General features: G+C 46.1%; 1 protein-coding gene across 3 annotated transcripts in view; it reads left to right on the forward strand.

Moving 5' to 3' along the window:
- Positions 1-15043, forward strand: part of unc-5 — an 89955-nt gene that overhangs the window by 12346 nt on the left and 62566 nt on the right. For all 3 annotated transcript variants that reach the window (XM_065486233.1, XM_065486066.1, XM_065486150.1), the window contains exon 2: positions 12066-12191. In XM_065486233.1, the coding sequence (XP_065342305.1) occupies positions 12113-12191 (79 nt within the window). In that variant the 5' untranslated portion in view covers positions 12066-12112. The remainder of the gene's footprint in view (positions 1-12065; positions 12192-15043) is intronic.

Raw genomic sequence — 15043 nt, forward strand, 5'->3', positions numbered from 1 at the left:
GCTTTTGGATAAATAAAAAAACAAACTCCGTCGGCCGCCCGCTCTATTAGTGAACGCCCGGCGTGTATTCTAAATTAACCCTTTCCGCTGCGCTCTTTCTTATATAAGAAAAGTACATGAGAGTGAAGCGCACAAGCTGTCGAGAGGAGCATTCAGTATTTTCAAAAAGCGCCGCCAGCTGGAAGAGGATGAAAACGCTGTTGCACTTGGATAATTTTATTCCAGTGCACATGCTATAAGTGTATAGAAAAGCATCGCGTCGGATAATAACACACGCTCTCACTTGTCGGCGGGCACAAATTTGTAATTTTAATGTGCGTTCGACGACCGCGTGCAGACTGGCTGTTATGTGTGTTTTTTGAGAAAATTCCAGCTCTCTGGTGCGGCCTATTCGGGTATGGCAGTCACGTCTTGATAAAACATTGGTTTTGTATCGAAAAACGGCGTCATGAGAGAGTAAAGAACGCAGGACAATATCAGGAGGAAGTTTCGAACTCATCAATATGCCCCCCGACAGCCCCTCGTCGAACAAAGCAGAGCTGGAAGGCCTGGCCGAATAAAAAATGCAGAAAGGGAGGTCCGTTCACCGGTTTATTTTTCTCTATCTTTTTCTGTCTTGCAGTTAGTCAGTCAGTCACATCATCGTCCGCCGGCGGTGAATCTTGATTCTGATCCCGGCTGTCAAAACTCTGCTTGTTGTTTGTGCATACCGCACGCAGCGCATATTTCGCCGTCGTTTTGATCCTCTCCTCCGCATCCGTGGGCTGTGAATCATCGCAAACCAGTTTCCGTCAGCCTATATTTCATGAAACACAGGCGTGCGAATTCTCCCGCGCGTCACCCTGCAGAGATCGAGTTTTTGCGAGACGACATTTGCCACGCGGCGGCCGTGAAAGCGAGCGAGCGAGCGAGAGCACCCCGCGCTTAACTATTTAATTCACAAATTTATGGCCGAGCGTTTATTCATTGTAATCGTCATTTACATGCGAGTATGTGTGTAACTAGCTCTCACGCAGGCGGCTGTAAAATAAAAGAACGGCGCGCGGCAGTCGGCGTGCCGCATTTCCCCTTTCGCTACATAATGTTAAGTTAGTTCCACTGCCCGCACCGTCGAAAAAGCTGCACTTAAAAACACAATCCTCTCTCACTCACCGACACAATGGGAGTTATCACCCAGTCAAAAAGACGTTATAATTAAATGATGCAGGTCTTCTTAATTACTGCAGCCGCGCAGACAACTTCATAACGCTTTCTTTCACGAACACTGCTGCGGGGGACGTGGGCTCGAAAATTGAATTTAATACGAAAGCCTCGTGACGCACTGGTTGTCTCGAGCTGTGATCTTTTTGTTTCGGATAATTCGCGTCTACGCCCGACGAGCGTATCCGCCGCTCGAACGGCGCCCCGCTTAATAAGAAGGAGAATTATGTTGCGAAATGCGCCGCCGAGATCAATGGCCCACCTACGGAGAGCGGGTGGGTGGAGAGCAGAGCACATGCAGCAAAATCTCTCATCCTCCACGCTTATTTTGTATGAAAAGGCGACCGTGTGTGCCCTCGGCTTTTATATAAATTCGGCCCGTGTGTGTACTTTAACAAGCAAGTATCGCGCGCATGATACTTTGTATAAATAGCACATGAGTGCAAATATTTGCCCCGGCGCTTAATACGAAATGTGTGTTTCTTCGGCGAAGAGAGGAAACGCCAAAAATTGATTCGACGCGGTCCAAGGCCCGACGGCGTTGGTCGCATTTCCATCCTCACTATTTTATTTTATATAGGACGAGAGAGCGAGAGGAAAGAGAGCGTGTTTGTTTTCGCCAGGGATGAGAAAAGCAGTGTCCCGTGACCTGGAAAAATAGAGTTGGGCTAAGCAGGAGAAAAATTTATATATTTCAAACGTCCAAGGAAAACGTTCTGACAAAAGCCGACGTTTTCCCATAATTCTTCGGATTATTCATTTTATGTTCAACGCATCCTCCTCGGCTGCTAATTAAAAGTGAAGAATTTCTATTGTTTCTGTCATTTCTTGAAAAGACAATGAAACGCTGAATACACATTTCCTTCGAGATAAAGTGCTACAACAAAGGAACGAAAATAATTACCAATTCCGTGAACTTTCGGCATCGACAGGTGCCGCGCGGCACGAGGATTAATAACGCCCGGTGAAAAATCCACGCTGCATTAAGGACTAAATAACTGAATGTTAAAAACAACATAACGCCTCCGACCAATTAAAATAATAAAAATAAATGGATATGGGCGTTTACGCCGCCGCTGAGAACCAACACGGAGAGATGCCATCGCGCCACAAAGGGCTGCGTTAGGAAAGCGACGCGGGGGGAATATTAATTAAAAACTATATTTTTGATGAGAAATTTTATTATTTCCTGGCCGGCCAGCAAGCCAGTGCGGCGTGTGAATTAATGAGTAATGGACACGCACACGAAATGCTAATTATGTGTCTGATCATACGGTATGCATGCTGACCCATTCGAAATTACAACCCCCACTCCCCCTCTGAGCTGACCCTTTTTCTTATTAACTGACAAGCGAAGATACGTGCCCGCAAACCACTTCTTGCCGTTCACATATCAAATACGAACGCGCGGCACGGGGCCGAAATATAATTCCCAGACCACACGCAAACAAAACTCCTCTCATTTAATTGATTTGTCTTCGTTCCATACTTTCATTTCTCGGCAGCAGCGGTGTAATAAGAACCAGATGCCTGCCCTTCTTTTTTTGGCAAGGCAGCATTTCAACGAGCCTTTTGACCTCTCCTAAATTCAAAGTGCCTCGGAACCGCATTAAAAGTTTCAAAGTACCAAAAGATGCCGGCGAAAAAGAGGGGTCTCACTTGGCGTGCATAATTTTGTCAAGGGGGAACGATGGCCCAGTGCTTTTGGGAGCGAGAGAGGAAAGATTTCACACACCCAGCCGCAGCAAAGCGCAGTGTGTTGTATTACTGGGGCTAGAAAAAAGCTGCTGGCGCGCTCTGCATAAGAGGCTTAGCTCGCTTGTAATGCCTTTATTAATTCTCCCGGCCGGGTGCTTTGCTTTACGTGTTTATTTACGCGGCATTTTGATAACGAGAGATGGGAAAGCAAGTGCTTGCATACTTTGCGGCCAATACTTTTTTTACCTGTGCGGCACCATGAGCATTGCATTTTAACACATTGGAAAAATGCTATGTTGAAAAAAAAACATTTTTTGCAGTCGATTTTAGGCAGTTTCTGTATTGATTTGTACAGGATTTTAGAATGTTCCAAGCTCTCCATTACCTTTTTTGTTTTTATGAAGTTCTCATGACGATTGAATTAACTAACGACTGTCTAAATTTCACACCCTAATTAAAGCTGTTTTTCAGCCTTTTTTTAGATAGATTTAACAAGCCTTTAAATCATACTATTTGTAATTAGTTATGGTTTATTATATCATTAGCAGCTTTAGACGCCTTAATGAAGCTTCACGACGAACATATAAATGTTACTTGGAAAACATCAGCAAAAATACCAGCATAACTTTAATTGCTCAGTACTCAACTAAATTTTTCCGCATTGCATGGATTTAAAGTGCTGAGGCTGGGGGACCAGACAAAAAATTGTTGTGAAAGATAGTGGTCAGTATGGGAACGGAGTTGCGGCTTTCTCACGGCGGTACGCGCAAATTTTCCTTAAAAAGGCAGGATCGGTCGTAAAAATTCGGTTCTGCTTATTGTGAGAAAAGCAGGGCAGCTCGGTTGACTTAAATGAAATAAAAGTACCTGCCGGGGCGAGCCGCGTGTGTGGTTTTTGTCATCACGAGTGGCAACCGCTTTAGATGTTACGCCGCCGCTGCTTTTTTCCCGTCGAGGGCAACATAAGTGCGTACCTGCTGTTGCTGCGTGAGTTTTGTGACTTTTTCTCCTAGTAGGCACTTGAGTTTATGAGAGGGATGTCGCCGGCGCCCGCTCCCTGATAAAGGCGGCATTATCCCGCCGCCGCGCACGTCGGGCCCCGAAAGAGCCTGTGGCGCCATCCGCTTCCTCGCCCGTGGCGTCTCCCACGATTAAAAAATGAGCCCGACCTTTTTCGAGTCGGACGAAGACGCTATACATATACACACAGTCTCCGCGCGCTTTGATCCCGGTGTGTGGGTTTCCTCGAATTACACAAGAATTCGCCCGCTCGTATAAATCACCCGCCAAAGTGGCCCGTTTTTTCCCCTGCGCCTAATGGATTCTTAATATCAATATAATTAATTCAAAGCCGACTCACGCTGCGTAAGATATTGATACCTTTTTATGCGCGTTGCTTTGCTGCCCCAGTTTGAATTAATAAAGTGTTATTTTTTGCCTGGTGTATAGATACAGCGCTGTTGATTTATGGACGAAGGGTTACTCTGATTGCATGTTGGAGAGAGGAGAATATTGATTGAACATTAATTATTATTAAAGAGTCCAACGCACGCCAGCAACATTATTCAGCTGCTTTTTTATCACATCACGAGAGAGGTGTAACGTGTGTACATCACGTATACCCACCAACAGCGCTCAGCTTATGCATGAGGTGGTGGATGATGAAAAATAAATATATCGTTATAAGTGATTGACATCGAACAAACAAAAGGTGCGCCTGACGGGCCAGCAGGGAGGAGACCTAACGAGCCCCAAAGCAGGTAGAACAAGAAATCTTTATTGCCGACGGACCTATCAAATGTGAGGGTAGAATCGAGAAAATCTGTGGTCAACGTGGAATTTTTCAGACCTTAGCTGGATTTTTTAAATTCAAGAATGTGAGCAACGTAAATATTTGTTAGTGCTCACTATGATCTGCTCAGCTTACTGTAGCATTTACTTTACAAAACCTAAAAATAAAATGCTCAAAAGGTGAATATATTTTGCTCCTAAAAAGCCTCTTTTCAATCCTGATCCATTATGCGTCTTTGTTCCTCCTATTCTTCAACAAATTGGAAATTAGTGTCAGTCACATGACACCCGATACCGAGCGATTGGGTTCACGAATGTCCCCTGCTGCACAGAGTTTTATTTTATTATGTTGCTGCTGGTGCTGCTCATGTGCGCTGTAACGTGAGGAGTAAAAAATCTTGGAAGGATCAGGCTGTTGTTTCTCTGTCTCTGTTCTCTCCCCTGTCCCCCTCGTCATTTTCTTACACTATGCTCCCGTTTCCACTGGTCTCTGCTTCGTGTTGCGGCCTGGCTCTCGGTGCATTGCAATAGTAGAAGAAAACGACATTCTGAAACCTCCCCAGAGAGTATTTTCACCCTCGTCTAAGGAAATAGTTGAGAGACTTTTTGGAGAAAGCGCGGGCGACACAAAAGAGTCGCACTATAATACAAGTGCGCCCGTTTTTTCCTCCCTCCCTCGCAGACGACGATTCTTTTATGCATATTTTTTTACTGTGTTTATTTAATTTTCTCTCGCTAATGTTGCGCCGAGTCTAAAAATAAAGGAGGACGTGAGGGAAAGGCTGCTGCAGCTTTAGTTGTGATGTAAATCACCTAAAAATGAGTCCAGCGAGGAACAATTTATTTGCATGATAATAAAGTCGCCTGCGCGCCGCTGTTTTGTGCCTCGGCGTCTGTCACAATATGTTTTTGCTGGCACTAGTGGCGCATATAATTTTTTATGTGCACGCACAAGTATATACGCCACGATAAGTCATCGTCTCGACGAAATAAATTATTACACTTTCATGGCGCGTCACTCTAAATTAATAAAAAAATGTTTCTGAGCATATAGCAACATCCTCCATGCTGAGTGACTCAGTCTTGTGCGTTACAACAATGTGTGATGTGTTTTTATCATGAAGGGTGTGAAATGCATCAAAATCTTTGTAACCACTTAGTCTCAACGACTTTGAAAACGTTGCAACACTTTTACTCTAATCAAAACATTGCCGCCATGTAAAAGGGCCTAATCTCTCACTAAATCCAAGTGCATGAAACTGCTCATTCCGAAATGTTTCGGTGTGACAAACAAGCAGCGTGTGACTCACTGCACAAAAAAGGTACGATATAATCGGCTGGGACACAGGGGAGCGGCAACTGCTTATTTTTATTGTATTAGAAGGCCATTGAGAGAAAAGGGTGAATTCTTGTTTTCCTTGCACCTGCACTGATATCGAGGCCGCGATACAGGGAACCGGCAATTTTATATATCACCGTCGTCGAGAGAAGCCATGAGACGGTGGCGACGACCGACCAGGGGGAAATTTCCGTGTTGTAGCCCCCGTGATATTACCATCGCCGAAAAGAATAGAACCCCTGTGGTGATTCCCTTACCTGCGCACCCGTATAGTCAAGCAGGCTGTTTGTATAAATGGCAGAACAATATTTCTCGGCCGTGATCTCTACCTGCATGGACCACTCTCACTTCTCAACAGGCGCTTGACTCAAGACTATATATACATATATTCCATGTATAAGAAGGGAAACACATACAGCTGGGCGGGTATTTTAACCCCCTGCTGTCAGATTCTGGCTGGCGTTTCCACCCCAGCGAGCGGTAAAAAGAGAGTACTCGCTCTTTACACCTCCTTGACGTTCGGTGCATAAAACGTATTAGCATAAATGAATGTCTAATTTCGCAGCGGCAGCCGCCGCGTGCGTTATTATTCACCTCCAGCCGGCGCTATGTACGTACTTTTGATTACACAATAATATGCTACTCGCCCATCTCGCCCCTCTCCCTGGTTTTTGAGATGCACTTTGCATGTAGTTATGGAAATTTCACGAAGAGTGACGTGCGGAAACAGAAGCATTGTTGCAACATTGATGCTGAGCGTCGCCAGAATAAAACACCAGCCGTCGAGGAAATTTGTAAACCGACCACATATTAAAATAAAAAGTGAGTGTAATATAACTTTTTATGCATTCGTGCGTTGGGCTCGTCGGTTGAGATGCGGCGTGTAACTCGGCCATAAAATATTGAGGGCCAATCATAAAAAAAACCAGTGAAGCCTCTCAAACTCACGCGAGTCAGAAGTCGCTCCTTGATGGGACGACGACGATCTTGTCACACAACACCACCGATATGGGCAAAACCGAGTATCGGCTGCCTAAGATTCCGGTCACGTGTGGTGCGGCAAGCTGTACTACATCGCTCTGGACCTGGCCCGTGGGGTTCGCTGAGATCCATCTCGCCGATAGAAGTGTCAGCGTGCGGGGCCACAGGTTCTCGCAGCTCATTAGCCGGCATCCTCGTCATGCTGCTTAATTAGCCGCGGGAACAAAAGGCAAATTGATAATGCTTAGTCACTCGTCGGCCGAGCAGTCGGAGAGCACATCTTTGAAAATCCATTCCGACTGACGCGGCGCCGGATGGCGTGTGTGGTCGAAAAACAAGCGTATTAACAGCATACACGTGTGTGTGCGCGCGTAATTAGCCCTCTCGTAGCAACACACGCACACATTTCGGCTTTTGAATTGCAGCCTTAACAAGGAATAATTGTTTTGATTTATGCTTCGGACCGAGTGTGCAAATCAAAGGACTCGCCTGTCTGTAATACACGTAATGCCAGAGCATAGGGAGAGGAAACGAAATTTATGGCCTTGCGTCTCTCGTGTCTCTTAGAAATCAAAATTGCTACACAGCACCGCCTTTTGCCCTCTCTCTCGCTGCATGGGCTTGAATTTGTGTATTAATACGCGATGAATAATATAGAGAAAGCTTTGGCATCATTCATTATGCTGCCTTCAAATTACAAACCGAGCTGTTTGATTAGTATTTGACGCCGATCGGCAGTGAATAATGCTTTGATGTTGAGTTTGAATGAATTGTGGCGTATTTTTTCATTAAACAACTCCCCAGAAGAGCCCTCTTTCGCGGTGCTCTATAATTAACCTCTGGTGAAATTCAAGCGAAATTCCCGCAAAGACGGAAGACGTCACAGATAAATCTTTGTAATCCGCTGAGCGCGGCGACACACCCTCTCATTTTCGATTGTTTTGGGGCCGTCTGCCAAGAATATCCTTCCATTGGAAGAGGCCATGATGTTTATACAAACAACATCCTCATTTGAGAGCGAAGTGACACTATTTACAGCTGACGTGACAATTAAAAGAGAAACGTGTGCTTATAAATTGTGAGCGGGAGACGCACGGTGCTCTGGTGCGCTCGCCGGGTCCCGAAAATACATTCCTCTGATATTGATGCGGAATCCTGGGCTTTTTCCAGCGGCCCGAGGTCTGTTTATTTTCAACTAGCGGCTGCTAGAGAAGATGCAGAAAAATGTCAAAAGCAAGACTGTGCTTATTTTGTCATCTGCCGTCCACACGCACGCCACGACGGCAGAAAAGGGAGCAGAAGGAGTTTCTCTTTCTGTGTGTCGTTCGTTTCGCCTGCGCTGCTTCCTCGCCGCGCGCCGCCAAAGTAAATTCGGTTGATTTGACAGGCGCCAGCACACACATGCGCCGCCTGCCCGCTTCTTTGAGCCCGCAAAACTCGCTTTATTTATTTGTTTATCTCGCGGTGCAATCTAAAACCGCACTCACTCATCCCCCTTTGGTGATTCTGCTTTGCGGGGGACTGAATCCGTCCGTATTTGGAAGCTGCGAGAACATGCGTAAGCGGAGACACTGTTATCGCAGAAAAGCAATTTTCTGGAGATGGGAATCGTGGACATGTTTGTTTATTTCTCATATATAAATGAACCGAGAACATTTGAAATAAATAAATTATTAATAGAGTGAGAAAATACTTTAACTTTTAAATGTAACCGAGGTCAACCAGCCAAGATGTAAGAGTTTTTTCTATAAATGTATGTAAATTTGAAAGCTTTGCTAATTTTTTTGTCATTAAATGAAGCTGGGAAATTTTTTATTTACTTAAGTCCAAAATCTAGATTTTATAATAATTTTAGGCATATATTTGCAAATGAAGACGCGCGGAGGTCAATATTTGCTCCAACAAATCTTTCTCGCTTTTTATCCCTATGATAGTACGGAGCATTTTTCTCTCTCCATATTCTACTCTTCGCCCAGCTGGCGCGCGGCGCGCTGCATTCTTCTCTTTTCACTTCTATTCATTTTCCACTTCCGTAATTTATAATTCGGCAGCGCATCCCTTTAGCGGATTATTCCTTCCGCCGATGTCGTTCGCCTTCGTCGTCATCTTGCGCGAGAGACGCTTGCTCAGAAAGCCATTCTTCCGTGAGTGCTTTCAGCATTGCGCATCTCACTGACTGTGAGAAAGATGCTCTTTTCTCCGCCCGCCGCTTCAGCAACATCACATTTTTCGGTGGAGCAGAAATCAACAGCGAGCGATGTTGGCCTCCGATAAAAATTTCTACCTGGCGCGCGGACAACATCTGCTGCCCAGCGCCAAATCGACTCCCCCTCGCTGCTCCCCGCAGCAATTTTCCTCCGAGAGAGAGAAAGAATGGGCGATCCCAGCTCGTTAAAAACAAACTAGGAGAGAACCAAGTGAGTAATTCACTTTGCCTCATCATCATCAACGGCGGCAGCGTCCTCAAAAAAATAGCGCAGGAGCTGAACCTAATTCCATTTGCTGTCTTTCTCGCAAGATGTATCATGTGTTTGCTTTTTCTCCTCGTGGATTGCAATTTGGTTATTGCAGTGGCGTCCGGGAAAGGACATTGGCTAGATATTTCGAGTGACGCGGCAGAATGACGCGAAGACTGCTGCGTGATTGCTACCTTGGCCGGGCCTGGGAAAATTTGTTATAAAAAGCTGCTGCTGGATGGGACAGCGGAAAGGATGGAATAATGATCACTCGAAATTACAACTCGGCGTGCGGCAGACGGACAGAAAAATGTTTTCGCCTCGAGTGCGCGCCGCTTGCTTTCGTGGAACGCCTGCGAAAGGTCTCTTTTTTACGGCCGTTTCGAGAGGCCACTTGAAATTTTGAGAGAAAATGGTTTGTGCGCGCGAGTGAGGGCAGAGATATGTGTTCTCTTCGCGCGCCGTCGAGTTGATGCTCGGGACAAAAAGGGCGAGAACGCCAGCAAAAAGCGTCCTGATTACCATTTAATTAATGCGCCAGACCGAGCAAAAAGGCAGGTCTACCGCTTTTTGCCTGCCCAAATATAGGTTAGCAAACAATAATGGAGAGACGAAATTAGAAGTGTTCGCGCACAGGCCAAGAATGTTAATTTTGTGGGCCAGGATTTTATTGCTGCAAAAGGCTGGTATAGGCTGCGGAATTCCACAGAAAACCCCTAGGGAGCGGTAATGAGTGTTTTTCTAGCGTCTTGTTTCTGGCCTTCATTAAAATTAACACATCCATATGTGTGCGCCAGTGAGCATTTGGAAATAATACACGCCGAATGCAGCGAAAGAGAAACGGGGGCCCGCAATGCACACATGTTAGCCATAACTGGGAAAACACACAAAAATACTCGCTGCTTGCACCTAAAAAACAACCGCACCAGCTTTTTACGACTCAACCGCGATGAGCGACATGCACTTTGCGCTGCTGCTCCGTTTCCCATCCGCGCTGCAGAAAAATAACATGCTACATTGCACTTTGCAATGGGACACCCGGGCGCAGCGTCACGTAGCGAATAAATCTTGCGACGGGGGACGTGTGCGTCCGTCTCCTTGGCATAAATTCTGCGCCGAGTTCTTTCTTTTTTAACCTGGCGTGACGCTTGGTACGAGGACAATGAGGCGAGGTCGCTTGTTTCGCGACACATAAATCCACCCTCGCACTCTTTAGTAAAAGCAACAACACCCTCCCATTCGTGTTTTTTCGCGTGCAGTAATCTGGCGACACCATTAATAAGTTTAGTGCAAACGAGATCTTTTGCCTGCATTTGTGTTGTACAACGCTGCCTAAACGATGCACTTTGCCTTTATTGGCGCAAATTAGCGCCGACAATTAAGCGCCGCGGTAGTGCCTGCTGGTGCTTTCGACGCAGAATGTATGTGTTGTGTTGGGTGTGCGCGCGGCCAGAGTGTTATTACCGAATTAATGGGCTGTTGCTCGGAATTGATTGATATTTTAATCAACGCGCACAGCCGCACAATACACGATCGAGTGTGCGGATCAGAGGTTGTTTTAAAAACTGCGTGTGGGCTGTGGCGTATAAATCGTGGAAAATCTCAGTGATTGAACTGGATGTATTTTTCAACAATCAGTGATAATCCAACTGCTATCTTTTTAACAGGCAATTAAACCGTGTAATAGGTTTGGAAAACATAAATGCGGAAAGGCCAGAGAAGGCTTCTCACGCGTTTTTCAAGTCGAATCGAAAGGGATCCGAGGCGTCAGTCAAACGAACACCACCACCTGGAGTCACACACACACACACAAACATAAATATGAAACGGCTGTCATTTCCAGCCGTCGGCGCGGTACATATAATTTCCCTAAATTACGTCGCACATCAAATGCCTATCCGCTCGCTGATGGTACATCAGTCAGTCAGCTTTGACGAAAAATTGTGTCTCGTTCCGAGCCGGCGCTCTTTATGCACACACAAACGCGGGACAGGTAATTTGACGCGGCACAATGGGCGCTTTGCGGGCATTGTTTCGTACCTGTGTGTGACTCGGCGGTCTGTCATTAGGCACCTTGGCGCTGCCTGCTCCGCCGTCATTAATTCTATCGCGGGGACCATCAGGATAATACACCCTTTTACTTTTTCCTTCGCGGAAAGCAGGCTGGCTTTTTCTTAGCACTAATATGCGACGGCGAGGTGTGTTTTAAGGCTGATTCGAATGCAAATACAATGGCAGTCCGTAAAACAAAATTACGCCTAGCGAGCGAGCCGGCGCGCTCACTACCTTTATTTGCCCATGATGCGCCGCGGGGCCCGACGTGTTCAATTTAAAGACAATGCGCCCGCTTTTTCCTCTCTTCCCCGCCGTGCTCTCAAGCAATTTCGCCGGATAATTCGGATCGATGATTGCAATGCTCTTTTGTTTGAATTTTCGGACGCGCTTTGGCTCCCATGGGGACGGCCCTTTGACCCACAAAAAAGATCCAAATTGTTTCTTTTTTGCCGCACGGCGGAAAAGACTCGGCTGCTTTTAAAGACTTTCATGCGGATAAGCTCCCGAGGAAAATTAACTCATGTTTTGCTGCTTCTTTTTTCCAGGACCCTTGCGAATGCAATGAGAAGAGGAGCCACATAAACCGTCCCAAATGGCGCCGAGCCGACTACTGGCTCTCTGCTTCTTCCTCGCCGGAATAGGCGAATCTGTCGCCAGGGCGTCATCAACAGGTCAGTTAAAACCACGACTTTCTTGATTTTTTAAAATTACCCTTCATAATTTCAAGCGTAGAGTCATGGAAAAAAATTAAATTATCAAAAGTTAAAAAACTCATCTAGTTTTGTGAGTTCTTTTTCCTCTAGGAAAACGGCAATGAAAAGCCAAAGTCTCTATAGAGACAAGAAAATTAATCCATTTTCCTCTATTTAATTTAAATTGTGAACAGAGCGAATTTTTTCAGAAATTTCGGAAGTAAAACACGGTACAGTCTTTTGCCAACTGGCCACCCTTTAGCCTCGGGCCCTATTTTCTATGCAATCTGGATCATGAGGCCATTAAACTATTTTCAAATTTTTGGTCACACAGACTTTCCGTTCTGCGCCTTTTAATGTTGACTATTTTGCAGGCATTCCTTCTGACAGGTGCCTGCCTGATTTAAATGTAGAGTCACTTCATAAAATTTGTAATATGTTGTCAGAGATTGGCTGCGATACTGCTTTCTGAAAATAAAACACAGAAACCATGTTATGCAACAGCGTTTTCTGCGAATCGTCGATTTCTGCGATAGATATAGCCTTCGCCTTTATTTATAAAACGAGAAACACACAGTTAACTGCGAATCTTTACAGCCTAGGTGACATTTTCGTGCTATCGCGGCATCTAGCAGGCAAACTAGGAGCCTAGTGCTACACCTAATGAGGCTCTCTACTCAGAAGTGCCCGATCTGAAAGCTCTGCGGGGGGAAGAGATTACAATCATGGGGAATTTCCTATAGAACTGTCACCTTTCTTGTGCGCGTACATACTGATGAGGCCCCGACAATAATACCACGGCAGCATCCTACCGACTCCATTTAAATAAGGAGATTAACGTCAAATAAAACCGCCGCTTTTGAGTCTTCCTGCTGCAGGTTCTCTCTCTCTCCGTTCCGTGGTCGATGCCCGCATGTGTCAACACTATTCCCGCTCCCCAGTGCGTGCATGCGATACACCAACTCAAAAATCGCGACGCGAACAATGCAGCTGAAGAGACAAGGAGGTGCAGTTCAAAGGGGTTCGCCAGTCGCAGGGATTCCACCTCACTGGCGTGGAAAGATTCAATTTGGCCGACCGGCCGGCCGGCCGGCCGGCGCATTTATTTTGAGAAATACACATTACTGCGCCAGTCCCCATTGCTCTCTCGACTGATAAATCGAGAGCTGGTCCCGGGAACGGTTGACAGGACATGGTCCCGTCAAACGACAAGTTGGTCCTTTCCCGCTGGAGCCGGTGACGTCGATGGAAATTGATGCATCACGAAGAGCCATCGCGCTACTGACGTACCAGCAACCAACTCTTTCAGCCGGCGCCGCTTTTGTGGCTGGAATAATTTCCCTGCGGCTGATTTCGCGATATCGGAGATCTTGAGAGATCGATCGGCTTTTTTGTTGATTGCTAAACGACTGGTGCTGGCAGATTAATGCCGGCCGTATTCGCGAGCGGGCTAATCATGACTCATGCATGATTCTAAACACCGACAGGCTGCATTTCTGTTCCAAATTTTTATTACGCTCTACACTTTTTTTGCCGCTTTTTCGAAGCCGACATGCGTGCAGTATTTTTCCACCTTAACGATTTTCTGCTCGCGCTGCCGTGATGTCATCCGCCGAGATTGAAATTTTTATTATGTCACTCTTAATTAGCCCTCCATTAATGGCAGACTGGCTTGATTGAACGCTGCGCATCGCGTTCGTTATTTTTTTACCCTCTCCGGTCTGGCTGGCTGGCTGCTTGTCCGCAAACTATCTCTGATCAGAAATTCCTCGGCTGCCGTATAGCTTTGCGGCGGAATCGCTAATTAGACCAGAAATTGGCACGGGCTCTTTTCTCCGTCGAAAAATTGCTAATTTCAAGCTGCCTCGCCACCAGAAGTTAGAACTGCTCCCAAGCTTACTTTATTTCGCGCACCGCATATTTATTTTTGTCTTTTTGCGATGATTAAATAAGGCGACTAATGAAGCTGCAAAAGACGCGTCTGCCCTCGAAATCCCGACCGGGCCGATTTTATCTCCAGATCAGACCGAAGGATTTACGAGGTTGCTGCTGGAATTTCGCACCCATCGCAAGCCTTCCTTGAACCAGTTCCTCTGCGGCTAATCCAAGCTTTGCAAAGCAGATTGTTTCACTCTCTGGCGCAGATCAAACGGCATAGGGGTGGCAGCGTTGGTCAACCCCATCGCGCTAAGCTTAAGCAAATAGTGGAACTAATGATTTGATCCATTCCGGATTCAAAGTGCCGCGTCCACTCTTCTGTATATGGCCGCTGAAAGTCGCCTTTCCACGTCATCCCCATTGTTTCTTTCTCTTTTTTTAAGTTTCATAGGGGCAGTAAATAAAAGTGTCCTTTCATAGTGAATAGAGCGAGATCTAATAGGGGCGAGAACAGTAGACTGCAGCGCAGGGTTGTTCACCCCGCGAAATTAGCCAGCAGTGTCCTTTCAGCGGCAGCGTGGAAAAATAATCGCGCACAGACACTGTAATTTATCGTCCAAAGGCCACATCACTTTCAAAGAGACGAAAATTATAGTGGGAGCTGGAAGTGAAAGTGCACGCTCATGTGATGGGATTTGAGAGGGTGGTTTTCCGTCGCAGAAACCCGATCCGCATCGTCCCCCCCATCTCGTGTTTTGGTTGTGTATGCTCCAATGTGAATAAAGGAACGACTCAAAAAATAAGCCAGATGAGTAGTGTCCCTCCGCTCTTTCTTCTTCTCTGCCCATTGTGACAACATCATTGAATAATCATGGCGTCACCATCGGCTCTAATTTCATTCGAACCCCTTCGCTGCTCATCGTGGGAAATTCGTCTTCGCCGTGTGCGTAGAG

This window comes from Cloeon dipterum, chromosome 1, assembly GCF_949628265.1.
Source record: "Cloeon dipterum chromosome 1, ieCloDipt1.1, whole genome shotgun sequence".
Lineage (NCBI taxonomy): Eukaryota > Metazoa > Arthropoda > Insecta > Ephemeroptera > Baetidae > Cloeon > Cloeon dipterum.